The sequence below is a fragment of the Gorilla gorilla genome, chromosome X (assembly GCF_029281585.2).
Source record: "Gorilla gorilla gorilla isolate KB3781 chromosome X, NHGRI_mGorGor1-v2.1_pri, whole genome shotgun sequence".
Taxonomy (NCBI): domain Eukaryota; kingdom Metazoa; phylum Chordata; class Mammalia; order Primates; family Hominidae; genus Gorilla; species Gorilla gorilla.
Genome location: NC_073247.2, coordinates 146,677,377 through 146,696,561, shown reverse-complemented (window position 1 = coordinate 146,696,561; position 19,185 = coordinate 146,677,377). Strand labels below are relative to the sequence as shown.

General features: G+C 43.1%; 1 protein-coding gene across 7 annotated transcripts in view; it reads left to right on the top strand.

The window, feature by feature from the left end:
* MOSPD1 (motile sperm domain containing 1) overlaps positions 1-19,185 on the top strand; it is a 28,204-nt gene continuing 9,019 nt past the window's right edge. Inside the window, exons 1-5 of one of the 7 annotated variants that reach the window (XM_055376037.1) lie at positions 1-616; positions 1,499-2,323; positions 16,289-16,543; positions 16,660-16,735; positions 18,792-19,009. In XM_055376037.1, the coding sequence (XP_055232012.1) occupies positions 16,390-16,543; positions 16,660-16,735; positions 18,792-19,009 (448 nt within the window). In that variant the 5' untranslated portion in view covers positions 1-616; positions 1,499-2,323; positions 16,289-16,389. Of the gene's footprint in view, positions 617-1,498; positions 2,324-10,969; positions 11,092-16,288; positions 16,544-16,659; positions 16,736-18,791; positions 19,010-19,185 lie in introns of those variants that run through there. The other 6 variants (XM_055376036.2, XM_055376038.2, XM_004064895.3 and 3 more) reach the window with 6 other exon arrangements.

Here is a 19,185-nt window from a genome sequence, read left to right as displayed (position 1 = left end):
CTTAGATCGATACCTCTGGCTGCTTTCTGGGAGATGGTTTAGACTGAGGTAAGAGTGAAAGCAGAGTTCAAACAGGAGGCTACTGAAGGAGTCCAAGCAAAAAGTCATGGGGCCTAAACAGGTTCTGAGGATGGGGTGGAGCCTGAGGCGGTCAACAAGACATGTCTCGGAAGTATGAATAGAAGCCACTAGCCTTGAGTACTCACTGGGTGCGTGTGTGCAGGAGAGTGAGACAGGACAGGAGGCAAGAGGGACTGCCTAAGGAGCGCAGAGAGAGATGGCCCTCTGTGAGAGCCTCCAGTCTGTCTCTTCAAGGGGAGGCGGGAGGGGAGGGGCAGATCAGAGGACAGAGAAGGAAGAAGTTTAGAGCATGAATGAAGAAACCCCAAGAGGCCAGGTGGCAAGGCCGAAGCCCCGCCCCAGGCTCCGGCCCCGCCCCCAGCCCCACCTCTTCTTCCTCCCGCCTCCCACCCCCGAGCCGCGGCTCATCCTCTAGGGCGGAGAGAGGTGGCATTTGAGTCCTCCGGTATCCCAGCAGGCAGTGCAGCCTAGAGACGCTGACAAAGGAGCGGAGGAGCAGTCGCAGCTGCTTTCCGAGGAAGCCGGTGTTGCCGAGGTGAGAGTCCCCCACCGTCCCGTCACCCACTTCCTCTGACTTCGGGAAAATGTGGAAGTTAGTGGCTGAGAGCCCCCCGCCAAAGAATGACCCATCCCCACAGCCGGAGCTTGGCTCTGTGATTGACAGCGGGGCTCCGCGGCGCCGGGATGCGGGTGGGCGGCGGGGAGGAGACGGAGGGGATCCTTTCCTGTCCCGTGTGTGACTGGCGGTGGCTCCGCCGCCCGCGGCGCCCGGCCCCGGGGTCTGGCCAGCTGGTGTGTAGCTCGCTCCTGCCCGGGCAAAGGCAGGCTCAGGAGCCTCTCGGTGCCTGCCCGACGGAGTTCGGTTGCCCCGGGGATGCGGCTCTAGGGACAACTCTTCGGTGGACGCACCGAGGACGGCTGGGGGAGGGAAGTTGACTCCCCGTTTGGGGTGACACCGTCCTCGCCCTTCCTCCAGCCTAGCCGGTTGCCCCAGCGAGCAACTGGAAGGAAATCGGCAGGGTTGGAGCGAGGCGTCCCGGGATAGCCTCAGCTTTACTCTCTTTGCCTGGAGGGAGATGAAAGTAGGGTGGAGAGGCGGGGAGGGGAGAGCGAACGCCTTCTTGGAAAAATGGGGTAGGGTGTAGGGGGTGCGTGGCCTGTATCCTTCCCCCTCCCCAGACCTCTGCACGGATCTTGATGGTTGCACCAGCTGCTCTGCTGTAAACAGGCTCACATGACCGGTTTCACATGGAGCGGCCGGTGTGGGGACGTGGGCTGGGAAGGCTGGGCCCCAATCAGGTGGAGCTGAAGTCCTAGGACAGTCCATTTTGTACTCCCTCTCCAGCCCTCCTGCCCTTAATCAATGTTCTGCGGTTTCCCCCTTTGAAAGAAAGTAATTGACATCTGCCCTCTCCAGCTGAAGTAGCAGATCTGCCCCAGTAGAATCTGAGAGATCTCACGTCGGGGAACGAGAGGACAAATGCTAAGTGAAAATTGACCTTTGAGGGAGATAAGAAGAGGACTCAAACGTGAAAAATTGTGTCCTTTGGATCTTGCCTAAAAAGCAGTCCTGTTCTTTCAGAGTGCATTGCATTCTTAATGTGAATTCCAGACAGAAAGGAGAAAGTCTACTTTTTCAGGCAAGGCACACATGGGATTTAATATTCTTGGTGAATATCTTGTCCACACTTACTCTGAGTACTGGAAAATCTGTTTGCCTAGAAAAGACTATATGCAGGATATTGAATATGGAGTGGATACCAACTTTTAGATTACACTTATAGTTGGTAGTGGGAAGTTTGGAAAACAGGAAACGGCCAAATGTGTCTTTCAAGTTGTTCACGTCTACATACCCAATCAGGATGCGAGATTAAACTAATTTCTGAAGCATTTCTTGAACTCTTAAAACAACAGGTATACCTAAATACTAGGAGAGTTGAAATTTTGGAGTTTTTCAACTCTGTAAGGGATAGCTGTGATAGATTCTCCATACATGTATTAATAATATATAATTAAATGTAATGGACAATATTCAGTATAAAGTTACTCCTTTATAGGCAAAAATAGACAATAGAACAAATAGCTTGTAAAAACAATGCATGCTTCTTCCTTAAATTGTTTATGTACATTTGCTTCCCAAGTGTTTTATTTTTCTTTTCTTAGAGAGCTTTTACATTTAACTCCATTTTCTGAAAACTAACAGTTAAGAAATGATCAGAGAAGCCATTCCATTCCCTAATAGGTCAGTAAAGTAATTTGCTACTATTCTTTTTCTGTTTTTAAAGAAGTTTAAAATGGAATATATAGACATTTTACATGTCTACAAAAATATATATATTTTTTGAGACAGGGTCTTGCTCTGTCACCCAGGCTATAGTGCAGTGGTGCAATCTCAGCTCACTGCAACCTTTGCCTCCTGGGCTCAAGCGATCTCCCACCTCAGCCTCCCGAGCAGCTGGGATTACAGGAGTGCACCACCATGCCCAGCTACTTTTTGTATGTTTAGTGGAGACAGGGTTTCACCATGTCTACCAGGCTGGTCTCGAACTCCTGACCTCAAGTGATCCGCCCCCCTCGGCCTCCCAAAGTGCTATGATTACAGGCGTGAGCCACCACGCCCAGCCAACTTTATTTTGTATTTTTTAGTAGAGATTTCCCAGTGTTGGCCAGGCTGGTCTCGAACTCCTGACCTCAGGTGATCTGCCCACCTCGGCCTCCCAAAGTGCTGGGATTACAGGCGTGATCCACTGTGCCTGGCCAAAATTTTTTTTTTTTTTTTTTGAGACAGAGTCTCCGTCGCCCTGGTTGGAGCGTGCAGTGGCACAATCTCGGCTCACTGCAAACTCTGCCTCCTGGGTTCACGCCATTCTCCTGCCTCAGCCTCCCCAGTACCTGGGACTACAGGCGCCTGCCACCACGCCCAGTTAATTTTTTGTATTTTTAGTAGAGACGGGGTTTCACCGTGTTAGCCAGGATGGTCTCGATCTCCTGACCTCGTGATCTACCCGCCTCGGCCTTCCAAAGTGCTGGGATTACAGGCATGAGCCACCGCGCCTGGCCAGTTTTTTTTTTAATTAGCTGGACATAGTGGCTTGGCACCTGTGGTCCCAGCTACTTGAGAGGCTGAGGTGGGAAGATTGCTTGAACCCGGGAGATCAAGGCTGCATTAAGCTGAAGCCATGCCACTGCACTCCAGCCTGGGTGACAGAGGGAGACCCTGTCTCAAAAAGAAAAAAAAGGTGGGGAGTGGTGGCTCACACCTGTAATCTCAGCACTTTGGGAGGCCGAGGCAGGTGGATCACCTGAGGGAGTTCAAGACCAGCCTGGCCAACATGGCAAAACCTCATCTCTACTAAAAATAGAAAAATTAGCTGGGCATGGTGGCAGGTGCCTGTGATCCCAGAGCTTTGGGAGGCCGAGGCAGGCGGATCACCTGAGGTTGGAAGTTTGAGACCAGCCTGACCAACATGGAGCAACCCCGTCTCTACTAAAAATACAAAATTAGGCAGGCGTGGGGCGCATGCCTGTAATCCCAGCTACTCAGGAGGTGGAGGCAGGCAAATCGCTCGAATCTGGGAGCAGAGGTTGCGGTGAGCCAAGATGGCACCATTGCACTCCAGCCTGGGCAATAAGAGCGAAACTCTGTCTCAAAAAGAAAAAGAAATAGGAATTGCACCCTGCAAAATTCTCATTAGGTATTTTAACCATATAGGTTGACCTATACCTCTTTTCATCGGGAAATTGAAGATGGCCTCAGCTAAATCCTGCCTCCAAAATTAGAAATAACAGTTTCAGTTGACTTTCTTGACCTTCAGGGCAGAAAACAAAGTCTGATTCTTTTACTCATTCCAGCTTCTTCCTGGATTAGGCAGACCACGTTATTAGTGATGAAGTTAGAATTTTTTTTAAGAAGGAAGGCTCTAGCAGTGTCTTACTTTAGCAGTACCTTGGTTAGATCACCAGAACCAATGTCTGGTTTTCAGCTTTTCCAGGTTCAAAATTTCATTGGCACATCAAGAAATTGTCAGTCTCACTGATTGATTCACACCAACCAAACTCAAAAGATTTCTATGAGCATGAATGGCAATTTGCTAACTCTCAGTGAGAACTGCCAAACAGACCAGAAGACTCACGTACAAGCCAAGGCAAGCTTTGCTATTGACTATATGGAAACACAAAGAACTTGCTCTTGACTTTCCCTTTTTCCAGGTTCTATGAGGACCACTTTTTTCAAGCCTAGCAGTCAATATATTCCACACAATTGCAGGTTTCTTTTATATAAAAACCATTTCAGTTACACCTTTGTATGGATATATCCTAGTCACCTGGTTGAATTGGGTCACATGTAAAACATCTCTAAAATCTGTTTCTTCTCCATTCCTGCAGCCTTAACCTAGGCCCTCATCATTTCTTCATGCCACATTCATTCAACAGTTTTTTAATTTTTTATAGTAACTACTCAGGAGTCAGGTGTTGTGCTTGAATGGTCAATGGCAACCCCTCTCCAACTTCAAATCTGAATTGGTCAGTTCTGTGCTTAAAATCCTTAAGGCCAGGCAAAATCGTAGGTTACACTTGTAACCCCAGTGCTTTGGGAGGCCAAGGCAGGAAGGTTGCTTGAGGCCAGGAGTTCAAGACCAGCCTGGGCAACATAGCGAGACCTTATCCCTATATTTAAAAAAGAAAAATCCTTAAGTGGTTTCCTATTGCCTGCAGCAGTGGTTCTCAAAGTTTAGTGTGGATCGGAATCACCTGGAAGACTTGTTAAAACAGATGGCTGGGCCCCAATCCCGGAATTTCTGATTCAGTAGGTCTAGGGTGAGAACCAAGAATTTGTGTTTCTAACAAGCCAGAACCACTGGCATAGGGAATCAAGTCTAAACCCCCAAACGTTCACAAAATCTTGCACAATCTGCCTCTAACTTATCTTTCTAGCCGAAACTTGACCCTCTCCCCATATTTGCTGTTTTTAACCGTATGCAATGCCAAAGCTCATTTTAAGCATCCCTTTCATGCTTCTACACACATTCTTCCTGGAATTCACCCGGCCCTCCACTTCTACTGCAGACTAGCCTTAAGGCAGATGATCACTTTCTTTATGCTCCCAGAGCACTTTATATCTATCAGCAGTTTAACACTGCTCACATCATATCTTAATTACTGCTGTATATCTGTTTTTCCTGCTAGTCTGAGTTTTTGGAAGGCTGACAAAATATTTTCATCTTGTCTCCATATTCCCTAGCACAGTGCCTTGTATATAATAAGTGCTCAGGAAATGTTTGTTGAGTGAATCTGTGATTTTTTTTTTTTTTTGAGACAGAGTCTCGCTCTGTTGCCCAGGCTGGAGTGCAGTGGTGCGATCTTGGCTCACTGCAACCTCCGCCTTCTCTGCTCAAGTGATTCTCTTGCCTCAGCCTCCCAAGTAGCTGGGATTACAGGCGCCCGCCACCATGCCCAGTTCATTTTTGTATTTTTATAGAGATGAGGATTCGCCATGTTGGCCAGGTTGGTCTTGAACTCCTAACCTCAGGTGATCCTGCCCACCTCGGCCTCCCAAAGTGCTGGGATTATAGGCGTGAGTCACCACGCCCGGCCATGAATTTGTGATTCTAAAACTTCTGAGTGTTTCATGTAGCAACATATATATATAAAATCATATAATATGGATTTTGCTTTGAGAATTGCGCATCTTGAAATGAGGACATACTGAGATGTTGTAAAACATGGAAACAACACATTAATTATAACCGGGTTGTAAATAACATATTTGAAAATATGAATTGTTTTCAAAGAGACATTAGGGTATTCTTTTTTTAAAAAATCTTAAAATGTATACTACTCAACTTTTACATCTTGAATATAGAAGAGCCAATCACTACATATTATTTATAGCAGTCAATCCCATTAGTTAAAATAGCAAAGCATACCAAAAATCTAGAAAATATATAAAAACAAAAGTGTCAAATATTAAGCAATGAACATTAAAGTAGAAAGTAAACATTAGAACATCACTTGTTATGACTTTAGGAAAATGCCAGCAATTAAAAACCCCAATAAACAATACTGGGAATTCAGAGGAGGCCAACTGAGTTTATGAAGTGGGAGGGAAGGAGGTTTTAATGCTAGTGAGACTAAAGGAAAATAACATATCGCTCTTAACAATTTAGTATTTAGTTGGTCATTGGCAAGGATTGCACAGAGTATGGAAGAAGGAGATAGCCCCTGTGCCCAGATAAAAGGGAGCTGACCTGAAGGTGGAGCTGGGAACCTTAATCAGAGTAAACAGCAAGAGCCAGGGAGAGATAGTTAAGTAGCTGGTACACTGTGACCAAGCAGATGGGTCACCAGTTTCTGGGTGAAGGCTGTACTTTGAATCATCCTTAACTGTTTTCAAACTTCGATCCACTTACTTCACTTGCTTCTTGCAGCCTCCTCTTTCTTTCTTTTTTCTTTTTGGGGAGTCTTGCCTGTCGCCCAGGCTGGAGTGCAGTGGCGGATCTCGGCTCACTGCAAGCTCCGCCTCCCGGGTTCACGCCATTCTGCCTCAGCCTCCCGAGTAGCTGGGACTACAGGCGCCCTCCACTACTCCCGGCTAATTTTTTTTTGTATTTTTAGTAGAGACGGGATTTCACTGTGTTATCCAGGATGGTCTCGATCTCCTGACCTCGTGATCCGCCCGCCTCGGCCTTCCAAAGTGCTGGGATTACAGGCGTGAGCCACCGCGCCCGGCCTGCAGCCTCCTCTTTCTAAATACAGGTTGCGGGGTGCAAATGAGAAAATGCTATGAAAGTGGTTTCAGTGCTCCTTAACGGTCTCTAAGTTTTGTATCTATGGTGGTAAAATGGATTCCTGTTTATCTCAAAGTCTTATCTTTTCATTCCTCTGGTCAATGCAAAGTGAGGAAAATGGAAAAAACCATCATACTTTGGGGTACTGGTCTCCTTGGATTGATGGTAGTGGCAGGCATGTGTGAATATCTCAGAGTGTTTATGCTTCTTTTTGTGTCAAAGTAGTTTGCAAACTGGTCACAAGGTGGTGTGCACACATAAGGTTTTCTTTATAATTTCATTCAGGATTGTTTTTCTGTGCCTTTAGTACAGGGGAGGAAGACAAGACAGTTTCCTGTATCACCAGATCTCAGCTGCGCTCTCTGCCTGTGAGGTCAGAAGTGTGTTGGAGCCTCAGATTTCTAAATGCTTGCTGGCACAGTTAGGCACTGAAGAGCCAGGGAAAATCAGAGGGAAACAGAAGGAGGGGAGGGGAGAAGAGGGGAAGAGAGGTAACTGGGAGTGCTGATTCTCTCTGTTCTCCTCTTACCCCAACCCATGGTGAGCAGCCACTTAAGATTTACTGCTCCTCTAATTAGGATCCCTTGCTTGTCTTGTATAGACAAAGTGTGTTCAGCTATGACGGGCGAGTGGTGGGGGGAATGTTCCCCAGTGGAGGAGACAGTTATTAGTAGACATCTGTAGGATAACTGGTAAGCTTTTAGCTATCTGCTAAGTGCCCAGCACTGACCTTGGGCCTGTGAGGGGTGCAAAAAACAAAAGCATCCCACCAAACAACAATATGGCATTGTACCTAAAATCTAACTGAGAAGTCAAAATTAATGCACACAAAACAAATGTCAAAATATTCCATTCTGGCTGGGTGCAGTGGCTCATGCCTGTAATCTCAGCACTTTGGGAGGCCAAGGTGGGAGGATTGCTTCAGTTCAGGAGTTCAAGACCAGCCTGGACAACATAGGGAGACCCTGTCTCTACATACATTTTTTAAAAACATTAGCCAGGAGTGGTGGCACTTAACCTGTGGTCCCAGCTACTTGGGAGGCTGAGGTGGAAGAATCACTTGAGCCCAGGAGTTTGAGGCTGCAGTGAGCTGAGATCGTGCCAATGCACTCCAGCCTGGGTGCAACCTCCGTCTCCCTGGTTCAAGCAATTCTCCCGCCTCAGCCTCCCGAGTAGCTAGGATTACATGTGTGCACTACCACGCCCAGCTAATTTTTTTGTAGTTTTAGTAGAGACGGGGTTTCGCCATGTTGGCCAGGCTGGTCTCGAACTCCTGGCCTCAAGTGATCCGCCCGCATCGGCCTCTCAAAGTGCTGGGATTACAGGCGTGAGCCACTGTGCCCAGCCAGGGAAGGGGAATTTGAATTAGGTTTTGAAAAATGAGTAAAATTTTGCTGTCCAGAGAGGAAGAATGCAGCAAACCTTCGTTATTAATGCCCTGATGAATAGTTCCTGACAACTATAGCTGTTTCATCATCAGGAAAATAGTGTGTGCCACTCAGTAAGTGAAATTGTCTCTTGATTTTTCTTTATAAAACTGAAAAGGAAACACAAATGAAGATAATGCAGACTTAGTTGTGACTTGAATTTTGGATCATCCTTTGAGAACTCTGATCTTCTTGATAAGCAGGGACAATTGCTACAGATTAGGGCATGTGTGGTAGTCAGCATCAGGGAGGCAGGACTTTATTTTTTATTTTTTTATTTTTTGAGATGGAGTTTCGCTCTGTTGCCCAGGCTGGGGTGCAGTAGTGCGATCTCAGCTCAATGCAACCTCCACCTCCCGGGTTCAAGCAATTGTCCTGCCTCAGCCTCCTGAGTAGCTGGGATTACAGGCATGCACCACCATGCCCAGCTAATTTTTGTATTTTAGTACAGACGGGGTTTCACCATGATGGCCAGGCTGGTCTCTAACTCTTGACCTCAGGTGATCTGCCCGCCTCAGCCTTCCAAAGTGCTGGGATTACAGGCGTGAGCCACCGCGCCAGGCCGAGGCAGGACTTACTTGAGACATAGAAGGGATGACTGTATAAGGAAGTGGAAGCCTGGAGACCAGAGTTCTGCCACCAATACCCTGTGCAACCTTGCATAAGTCTCTTAACCATCCTGGGCCTGCTTCCCACATCTGTCAAATTAGAAAAGTGGGAACCAACTAACTCTGACTTGGTGTGCACTTGACTTTTGGAAAGCAACCTCATAAACCGATTTGCAGTAAGTTTTTACCAGTTTAATATATAATCTTTCCCCAGGATTTTTGCACTTTATCATTTTGTAATATGGACTGCAGCAAAGAGAAAGTGTTAGTCTCCAGAAAACTATCAATTCATGGCAGGTGTTACACCTTATTATGTTCACTGGCACAGTTGCTAATATTGCTCTGTTGACCTGGTGCTAATTCTTCCCTAATTTCCACTGGTTGGAGTTTAGGATGCAACTTATAGCTTAGCCAAGATAAGCTGGGCGCGGTGGCTCACGCCTGTAATCCCACCACTTTGGGAGGCCAAGGTGGGTGGATCACGAGGTCAGGAGTTCAAGACCAGCCTGGCCAGCATGGTGAAACCCCGTCTCTACAAAAATTAAAAAAAAAAAAATTAGCCAGGCGTGGTGGCGTGCACCTCTATTCCCAGCTACTCGGGAGGCTGAGGCACGAGAATCGCTTGAACCCGGGAGGCAGAGGTTGTGGTGAGCCAAGATCATGACATTGCACTCCAGCCTGGGTAACGAGCGAAACTCCGTCTCAAAAAAAAAAAAAAGTGATAAATGGGAACAGAGATAGGAAAAGAAATAATAGTATACTGCTCAAAAATTATTAAACACTTCTTTCATAGTAACAAGGAGATAGCCCATTCGTGATTCATGGGAAAATGTGTACATGTTCAACTCACAAAGAGAAAGCTTTGAAATTAAAAGAAAAAGAATTTCTACTGTGGCATTATTCAAAGATAGTAAAAGTAAAATTTCTACTTTGACCTCTGTTGACTAACTTCTTCTTAAAGTTAGAACCAAGAGTTTAGCATTTGTCTGTGTGGTTAATTTTGACTTCCCAGTCAGATTTATGAACCATTTCATACTCTTTTAAAACAAATAGTTTCACGTTAGAGTTATACATGTTCTTAAGTTTGCAAGTTATCTTAAATCTTTTTCTCATTATGTTTCTGTTGCATGTAAATTATTTTAAATAATTGAAATTATTCTGTTTAGCCCATAGTTTAAGGTTTTCAATATGTTTTTAGAGGATTATAAACTAGAAAATACAGTTAACAGAGATTTTTCACATTGTTTCTAAATTCCCTCTTGTGTTTTCAAAAACAGGCACCTTTTTCAAAGTAGGCCCTAGTAGAGTTGTTACTTAATTTGTTTTTTTTTTAAATATTCGTTTTTTTTTTAATAAGTATTCAAAGACTTCAGAATTCAAAAGATACAAAAGGATATCCAGAGAAAAATTCCTCCCACCCCCATTTCTCTCTCCAGGGACAAACGCGGATATCCTTCCAAAGAATTTCACCCATATCCAAGATAATAGGTTTACATATTCTTATCTCCCTTTTTTTTTTTTTTTTTTTCTTTTTGAGACAGAGTCTCTCTCGCCCAGGCTGGAGTGCAGTGGCGCAGCCTTGGCTCACTGCAAGCTCTGCCTCCCGGGTTCACGCCATTCTCCTGCCTCAGCCTCCTGAGTAGCTGGGACTACAGGCGTCCGCCACGACGCCTGGCGTGGTGTATTTTTTTTTTGTATTTTTAGTAGAGACAGGGTTTCACTGTGTTAGCCAGGATGGTCTCGATCTTCTGCCCTCATGATCCGCCCGCATCGGCCTCCCAAAGTGCTGGGATTACAGGCGTGAGCCACCGCGCCCGGCCTTATCTCCCTTTTTATACAAATGGCAGCATGCATTACACACTGCACTGCTCCTTGCGTTTCTCACTTAACACTACCACTTGAAGATCAGTCCATCTCCAACTACATAGTCTCCTCTTGATATCTGGTATCCCAGTCTCCTCTTGATATCTGGTATCCCAATGAATGGATAGACTGTACTTTATTTAATGAATCCTCTTTTAATGGACAGTTGGGCTGTTTCCAATCTTCTTTTTTTTTTTTTCAGATGGAGTCTCACTCTGTCTCCCAGGTTGGAGTGCAGTGGCATGATCTCGGCTCACTGCAACCTCCGCCTCCCGGGTTCAAGTGATTCTCCTGCCTCAGCCTCCCTAGTAGCTGGGATTACAGGTGTGTACCACCACGCCCGGCTAATTTTAGTATGTTTAGTAGAGACGGGGTTTCACCGTGTTGGTCAGGCTGGTCTCAAACTCCTGACCTCAGGTGATCCGCCCACCTTGGCCTCCCAAAGCGCTAAGATTACAGGTGTGAGCCACCTCCCCTGGCTTGTTTCCAGTCTTTTGCTATTAACAACAAAAAACTAGCTCTTACTGGGTGCCAAGTTCTGTTCCATGTTGTTTCACATAAATCATTTTATTTAACCCTCAGCACTGCAGAGAAACCTTTCACCTACATGACTTCACACAAAAAGGGGAATATATATGCCAGATAAATCCCTAGACGTACAATCTCTGGAACTGAGGCTATGTGCATTTAATTTTGGCACATGTAGTGGTTATGCCAATTCACCTCCCCACAAGCAATGTAAGCACATGCTTGATCGTTCCCATCATATGCTATCAAAATTTGAGTTTTACTAATGGGACAGGTAAAAAATTGTGTCATAGTATGGCTTTAGTTTGGGTTTCCTTTGCTGTGAGTGAGGTTAAACATCCTTTTGTAAGTTCAAGGACAATTTCTATGTCCCTTTTCTATGAAGTAAAGTTTTTTTGCCATGCAGAGTTTAAAAAGTTATACAGATGAATTTATCATTTTTTGTTTGTTTCTGTCTTCAGAAACAGTTTTTCATTTGTTTGTTTGTTTTTTTCCCAAGACAAATTTGTGCTCTGTTGCCCAGGCTGGAGTGCAGTGGCACAGTCTCGCTCACTGCAACCTCCACCTCCTAGGTTCAAGCAATTCTCTGTTTCAGCCTCCCAAGTAGCTGGGATTACAGGCGCACGCCACTATGCCTGGCTAATGTTTGTATTTTTAGTAGAGACGGGTTTCACCATGTTGGCCAGGCTGGTCTCAAACTCCTGACCTCGTGATCTGCCTGCCTTGGCCTCCCAAAGTGTTGGGATTACAGGCGTGAGCCACCGAGCCTGGCCTTCAGGAACAGTTTCTTTTTCTTTCTTTCTTTCTTTTTTTTTTTTTTTTCGAGATGGAGTCTCACTCTGTCACCCAGGGTGGAGTGCAGTGGTACGATCTTGGCTCACTGCAAGCTCCACCTGCCGGGTTCCAGTGATTTTCCTGCCTCAGCCTCCCAAGTAGCTGGGACTACAGGCACACACCACCACCCCTGGCTAATTTTAGTGTGTTTAATAGAGACGGCGTTTCACCATGTTGGTCAGGCTGGTCTCGAACTCCTGACCTCAGGTGATCCGCCCACCTCGGCCTCCCAAAGCACTAGGATTACAGGCGTGAGCCACTATGCCCAGCCAGGGACAATTTCTAAGTGAAAAAAAAAACAATTTGGTTTCTGTTTTTACATCACTGTTAGAAAGCCTGAGGTTTTTTTGTTTGTTTTTCTCATTGTTTCTTCTAGAGTATTTATGGCTTTATTATTATTTTTTAATTTTACTTTTTTAAAAAAAGTTTATCTGTTTAGAATTTTCCCTGATTAAGGAGTGAAAGATAAATTATTTTTTTCTAGATAGATACCTGCTTTAGCCAACATTTATTGATTAATCTATCCTCCACAAATCAGAGATATACCACCTTTTATCCTAAATTAAATTCTCATCTCGACAGAGTTTTAGAATGAGATGGTGCATATAATTTTGTGATGCCAAATTTGGATGTTCTCTTCCTAATGCTTCCTAAGATAGTAATTATACAGCTTACCATTTTTTATTGAAAAAAAAAAAAGAGAACACATCAAACTTCTGAGAGCACATTATCCCAATAGAAATGTGTATGCTTTTGAGTAGAAGAAATAAAAATGCAAAATTAGAATTATTTAATCGGAAGCCTTTTAGAATAATCTTAGTTTGTTTGTTTTTTTTTTTTTTTGTATAAACCCAGGAACTTGATAATCTTAGTTCTGTTTTATTTTATCTTTTTTTTGAGACAAAATCTCAGTTTGTTACCCAGGCTGGAGTGCAGTGGCATGGTCATGGCTCACTGTAGCCTCAATGTCCCTGGACTCAGATGATCCTCCCACCTCAGCCCCCTGAGTAGCTGGGACTACAGGCATGTGCCACTACCCCCAGCTAATTTTTGTATTCTTTGTAGAGACAGGATTTTGCCATATTGCCCAGGAAGATTTTGAACTCCTGGGCTCAATAAATCCTCCCACCTTGGATTCCCAAAGTGCTTGGATTACAGGCATGAGCCACCGCATCTAGCCTTAGTTTTATTTATTGAAGTGGACAGACAGTATAGTGGAAAGAATACTGGCCTAGGAGGCAGGAGGCCTGTCAACTTTGGTTTTTTGTTTTATTTATTTATTTATTTATTTATTTATTTATTTATTTATGAGACGGAATTTCGCTCTTGTTGCCCAGCGATCTCGGCTCACTGCAACCTCCGCCTCCCGGGTTCAAGCAATTCTCCTGCCTTAGCCTCCCGAGTAGCTGGGACTACAGGCGCCCACCACCACGCGTGGCTAATTTTGTATTTTTAGTAGAGATGGGGTTTCTGCATGTTGGTCAGGCTGGTCTCGAACTCCCGACATCAGGTGATCTGTCCGCCTCGGCCTCCCAAAGTGCTGGGATTACAGGCGTCAGCCACCATGGCGCCAGGCTTCAACCTTGTTTTTGTTTTTGTCTCAGTCTGGTCTCTTCATAATTAAATAATAATAATAACAACAACACTTAGAACATTGCCTGGCCTTTAGTAAGTGTTATTCAAGAGCTTTACATACAGTATATTAATTCATTCAGTCTATATAATTAATAAAAAGTTTATAATCTCTTATGAATTATACAAATGTTAAATATCTTTACTAAGAAAATGTTGATAGGCGCTTTCAGCTCAGTCAAAAAAACAAAAACACATCCGACACTGTTGTTAATTACATTCATGCTATAAAGTATGGAAATAAAGTAGAATGATTATCTGAAGCAGCCTATGCATTAAGTACTTTCCTTTTTACCTTCATGTTTCTGTGCCTTTGTTGTTCCCTTGGTCTGAATGCTCTCCCCTCAACACTTAAGTGTGTACCCTTCTTTTCTTCCAAGACCACCTCAAATATCAACTCCTGGCCTTTCTTTTTTTTGAGATAGAGTCTTGCTCTGTCACCTAGGCTGGAGTGCAGTGGTGTGATCTTGGCTCACTGCAACCTCTGCTCCCGGGTTCAAGTGGTTCTCCTGCCTCAGCCTCACAAGTAGCTGGGATTACAGGCACCCACCACCATGCCTGGCTAATTTTTGTATTTTTAGTAGAGACGGGGGCTTCACCATGTTGGCCAGGCTAGTCTCAAACTCCTGACCTCAAGTGATCCGCCCGCTTCGGCCTGGCAAAGTGCTGGGATTACAGGTGTGAGCCACCGCGCCCGGCCAACTCCTGGCCTTTCTTACAGGTAGAATTATTCATGTAGTCTTCTGATTCTCTAGCACCATAAATACCATGGTATCCTTACAAGTATCTATTATAATAGAGGTAGCTTCAATATTTTTGCTTGTCAATTAGACTTGAACTTCTTGAGAGTAGAGCCTGTGCATTATTCATCTTTGTATCTCTGCTCAGCTTCTGACATAGTTCTTGGCATATAATAGATGTCCAGCTGAAAGAAAAGAATAAACATTTGCATACATGACTATATAGCTCCTATTTGATAGAAGTTGGAAAGGCCTCTATCAGAATCAGAGCATATGAGCCTCAATAGCTGGTAAAACCAAATCATTCATTCGTTTTATTTCTCTTTGAATGTATGAGAACCTGAACTTGAAACTGTTAAATGGCTTATAGTCTATTTTAAAGGTGTGATCCACAGGGTAAAAATCAGATATTTTCTCTGATTGTACATTTTAGCTTTTGCATTTTATTTTTAAAAGCTATGTTTCAATTGTGGGGGCACGCCTGTAGTCCCAGCTACTCCGGAGGCTGAGGCAGGAGGATTGCTTGAGGCCAGGAGTTCAAATCCAACCAGGGCAACATAGGGAGACCCTGTCTCTTAAAAAAAAAAAAGGCACACTTGGTGTGCTTGGTAAATAAGAATATTGATTAAAATGAGATTAGGAAATAAATACAGAAACATCACGCTTATCAGGCATTCAGACTTCTGTCAGTTATAGCTATCTGGAACATATTCAGGAACCCAGAGGGAATCCAAAAAAGCCTCTGAAGTTGGAGAATAGCTCTCACAAAGCGTGTGTACTTGATGTAGGAGGGAGAGGCACAGTGCCACTCACATGCCAAAGCCCTACTTACTGACTTCACATTTTCATAAAAAAATTCCAAGGACTGCTTAGCATGTGTGGTCATTCGGCCTCCTTTCAAGACATTTTAGCTTGTTTCTGGTTTCAGTAGAAAAAAGATTAAAAGAACTCTCCCACCCATGCTGCCAAGAAGGCACTAAATAAAGTATTGTTGACATGAGTGTAAAAGTGATTCTCATGGTTTTCTCCAGAAATCATGGAAACTTACTTTGTGTTTATTTTTTAGTCTTTAAGAATTCTGCTGGACTCATGCAAAATCAGTTGTGATGATACTTTATTCTACTTTTTAAAAAATCTGAGGTTTAAAAAGAGCGATATCCCTTTGATCTCACCTCTTTGAAAGGGGGTCATTAATTTGAGAAAGTCTTCTTTATTCCTTTGAGTATTTAGATTATTAATCATAGGTTGAAATCCTCAATGTGAAAGGAGCATGTATAAACTTCTTTGCATAATTTGGTAAAAGCTATACATGTAAGTCAAGGGAAAAAGTCAAAAGGCATGTTTAAGTGATTTGGGGACTTTTTTTGAGTCGGAGTCTCCCTCTGTAGCCCAGGCTGGAGTGCAGCAGTGTGATCTCGGGTCACTGCAACCTTTACCTCCCAGGTTCAAGCGATTCTCCTGCCTCGGCCTCCTGAGTAGCTGAGACTACAGGCATGTCACCACACCCAGCTAATTTTTGTATTTTTGATTTTGCATTTTTGTATTTTGTATTTTTAGTAGAGACAGCATTTCACCACATTAGCCAGGCTGGTCTGGAACTCCTGACCTCAAGTGATATGCCTGCCTCGACCTCCCAAAGTGCTGGGATTACAGGCATGAGCTACTGCACCTGGCCAATTTAGGGGCCTATTTTAATGCATGCTAAATATACTTTTTGTGTAGGGGCTATAGATTAATGAAAATTGGGATCATTCACTTTTCTTCTCGCTTTCTCCTTCTATTTCTAGATTGCCAAAATGCTTTGGAGTTTTTAACTGAATCTAAGAAAAGTCCAAAATAGATTTGAGACTGTAAAAACAGAAACTGCAGCAAGGGGGATTCAGTGCCAATGCATCAACAAAAAAGACAACCAGAGTTAGTGGAAGGAAATCTTCCTGTTTTCGTGTTCCCCACGGAGCTCATATTTTATGCAGATGATCAGTCAACACATAAGCAAGTGTTGACACTGTACAATCCCTATGAGTTTGCCTTAAAGTTCAAAGGTGAGTCTCCTAGCTCTATTTTCTGGGTTTTTAACTGGTCCCTACTAATTTTTTACTTGTAGAAACTAATTAAAAAAAAAAAAAACACTAATGGCCATTGTGACTTTTTCTTTCAGTTTTGTGTACTACTCCAAATAAGTATGTTGTCGTTGATGCTGCAGGTGCAGTAAAGCCTCAGTGTTGTGTGGATATGTAAGTCAAGATCAATTCCTGGTAACACGTTTTAAGTGTGTTAATATTTATGTTTTTAACTTGAAAAAAAAAGATATTTTCTTGAAGCTGTTCTCACATAGGCATTTATTATATTTTGAGTTTTTGCCGAAAGTTTGTCTATCGAAATTGTTTCTAAGAGATTCGGCCAAATACTTAATAATATTTCATTACGTTGGAGCTCATGTATATGTTAGTATCTCCATGAACATTTTCTCATTGTTGTGGTTTTAGTCATACCAGGGATGCTTATAAAGGTAAAAGTTCTGACTTATTCCTTTAAATTTCTCCAGCTATAATAGGGGATTTAGCTTTCCTTGGAACATACTGCTATTATAGTGACATTTGGAAAACTGTAATACTACAGTCTAAGAACAAGGGTAATATAAGTTCATCTGAAGTGATTCAACGAAAAGCCTGGAAGTTAATCTATATAAACAGGAAGCAGTTGTGCAACCACTCATCTGTAAAATATTATTTGAGCTCTTCCAGATAATTTCATCTTAGAGTGTCAGATAAATGATTGTTCAAGCTGTTCATATTTAATTTTTATTTTGGAACTAGTGGTGACCAGATGGATCCATTGACCAGCCCTTAATTTAAGCTACCAAGTACACTGTATTTGTTTAAATCTTCTGTGAGAATGAGAAGCAGAATTCTTTTCTTTTGAATACTTTTTCACCAGCTCAAGGCCATAAAATGATGTATCTTTGAGAACATTTTTGCATATTTTTAAAAATTTTCATTCAGTACACAGTAAGCAAGAGCTATTACAAAGAAATGTAGTCTCTTGCCAAATAAATGTGTTACTTTGACCTAATTGTTTTGTGTTCCCTAGTACGAACAAAATAAAATAAATGGAATTGCAGAAAACCCATAAGAATTACAGTGTTTGGCTGGGTGCAGTGGCTTACGCCTGTAATCCCAGCACTTTGGGAGGCTGAGGTGGGAGGATCACCTGAGGTCAGGAGTTCAAGACCAGCCTGGCCAACATGGTGAAACCCCGTCTCTACTAAAAATAAAAATAAAAGAAAAATACCTGGGCATGGTGACAGGTGCCTGTAATCCCAGCTACTTGGGAGGCTGAGGCAGGAGAATCACTTGAACCCAGGAGGCAGAGGTTGCAGTGAGCCGAGACCACACCATTGCGCTCCAGCCTGGGCAACAAAAGTGAAACTCCGTCTCAAAAAATAAAATAAAATTACAGTGCTGTATACTCTTTTCTCTTTAGAGAAGTAGAAGTGTATTATTGGCCTTCTGTTGCACTGGTAATAGTGGATTACTTACTTATTTGATTGCTCGTTTCTACCTGCATACATGGAATTCAATTTTAAGTGTAGGGTGAGGTTTGTTGCCTAAACAATAAGTAAGTAGCAATAGAAATTTATGAGATGTTTGTGGGGAATAAACAATTGCATGTATTCCTATTTAGTAAATGTTGCTGCGCTGAGTTATCCAGGAAAAAAAAAAAAATGTGATTGCTAAAGAGAATTTTTTTTCTTTCCTTTTTTTTTTTTTTTTTTTTTAATAAGACAGAGTCTTGCTCTCTTGCTATGGCAGCGATCATAGCTTAGTGCAGCCTCAACCTCTTGGGCTTAAGGGATCTTCCTACCTCAGCCTCCCAAGTAGCTAGGACTACACGCACGCCACCAAGCCAGTTAATTTTTAATTTTTTTTGTAGAGACGGGGTCTCTGTGTTGCATAGGCTGGTCTCAAACTCCAGGCCTCAACCTCCCAAAGTGCTGGGATTACAGGTGTGAGCCACTGCGCCTGACCAAAAAGGAATTTTCTTTACCTGTTATTTTTTTGCTTAAGACTTTTATTCTGTGTTTTAGATTATGTGCTTTCATCCAATGTTTCCGAATTACTCATTTCTTTTGGGTTATACTGTGATTTTTTAACATCTTAGCAAATTTCTGTTTTTGAGTATTTGGTTGTAGTCAGTTAATATTGTTTAATATATTAAAATATCTCACTGCATTCTGTTTGGCCAGCCCCCAGAAATCTAAACAGCATTTGTTTTTTTTGCTGTTTTCAGTGTGATTCGTCATCGAGATGTTCGATCCTGTCACTATGGTGTAATAGACAAATTCCGTCTCCAAGTTTCCGAGCAAAGCCAAAGGAAGGCTTTGGGAAGAAAAGAGGTTGTTGCTACTCTTCTCCCATCAGCAAAAGAACAACAAAAGGAAGAAGAGGAAAAAAGATTAAAGGAACATTTAACTGAAAGTTTATTTTTTGAGCAGTCGTTTCAACCAGGTAGTTTTGGGTTGTTTTTAAAGCCCTTTTGAGGTCTTACACATTATTAACTTTAAAATAATCAGGCAGCTAAGAATGATTACTAGAAAAATCATCTACCACTTCAAACATGGTCAACTACTTCAAAACTGCACCTAGAGAATCAGGTACCTGAAGTAGAACAAGAAGCCTGGAGG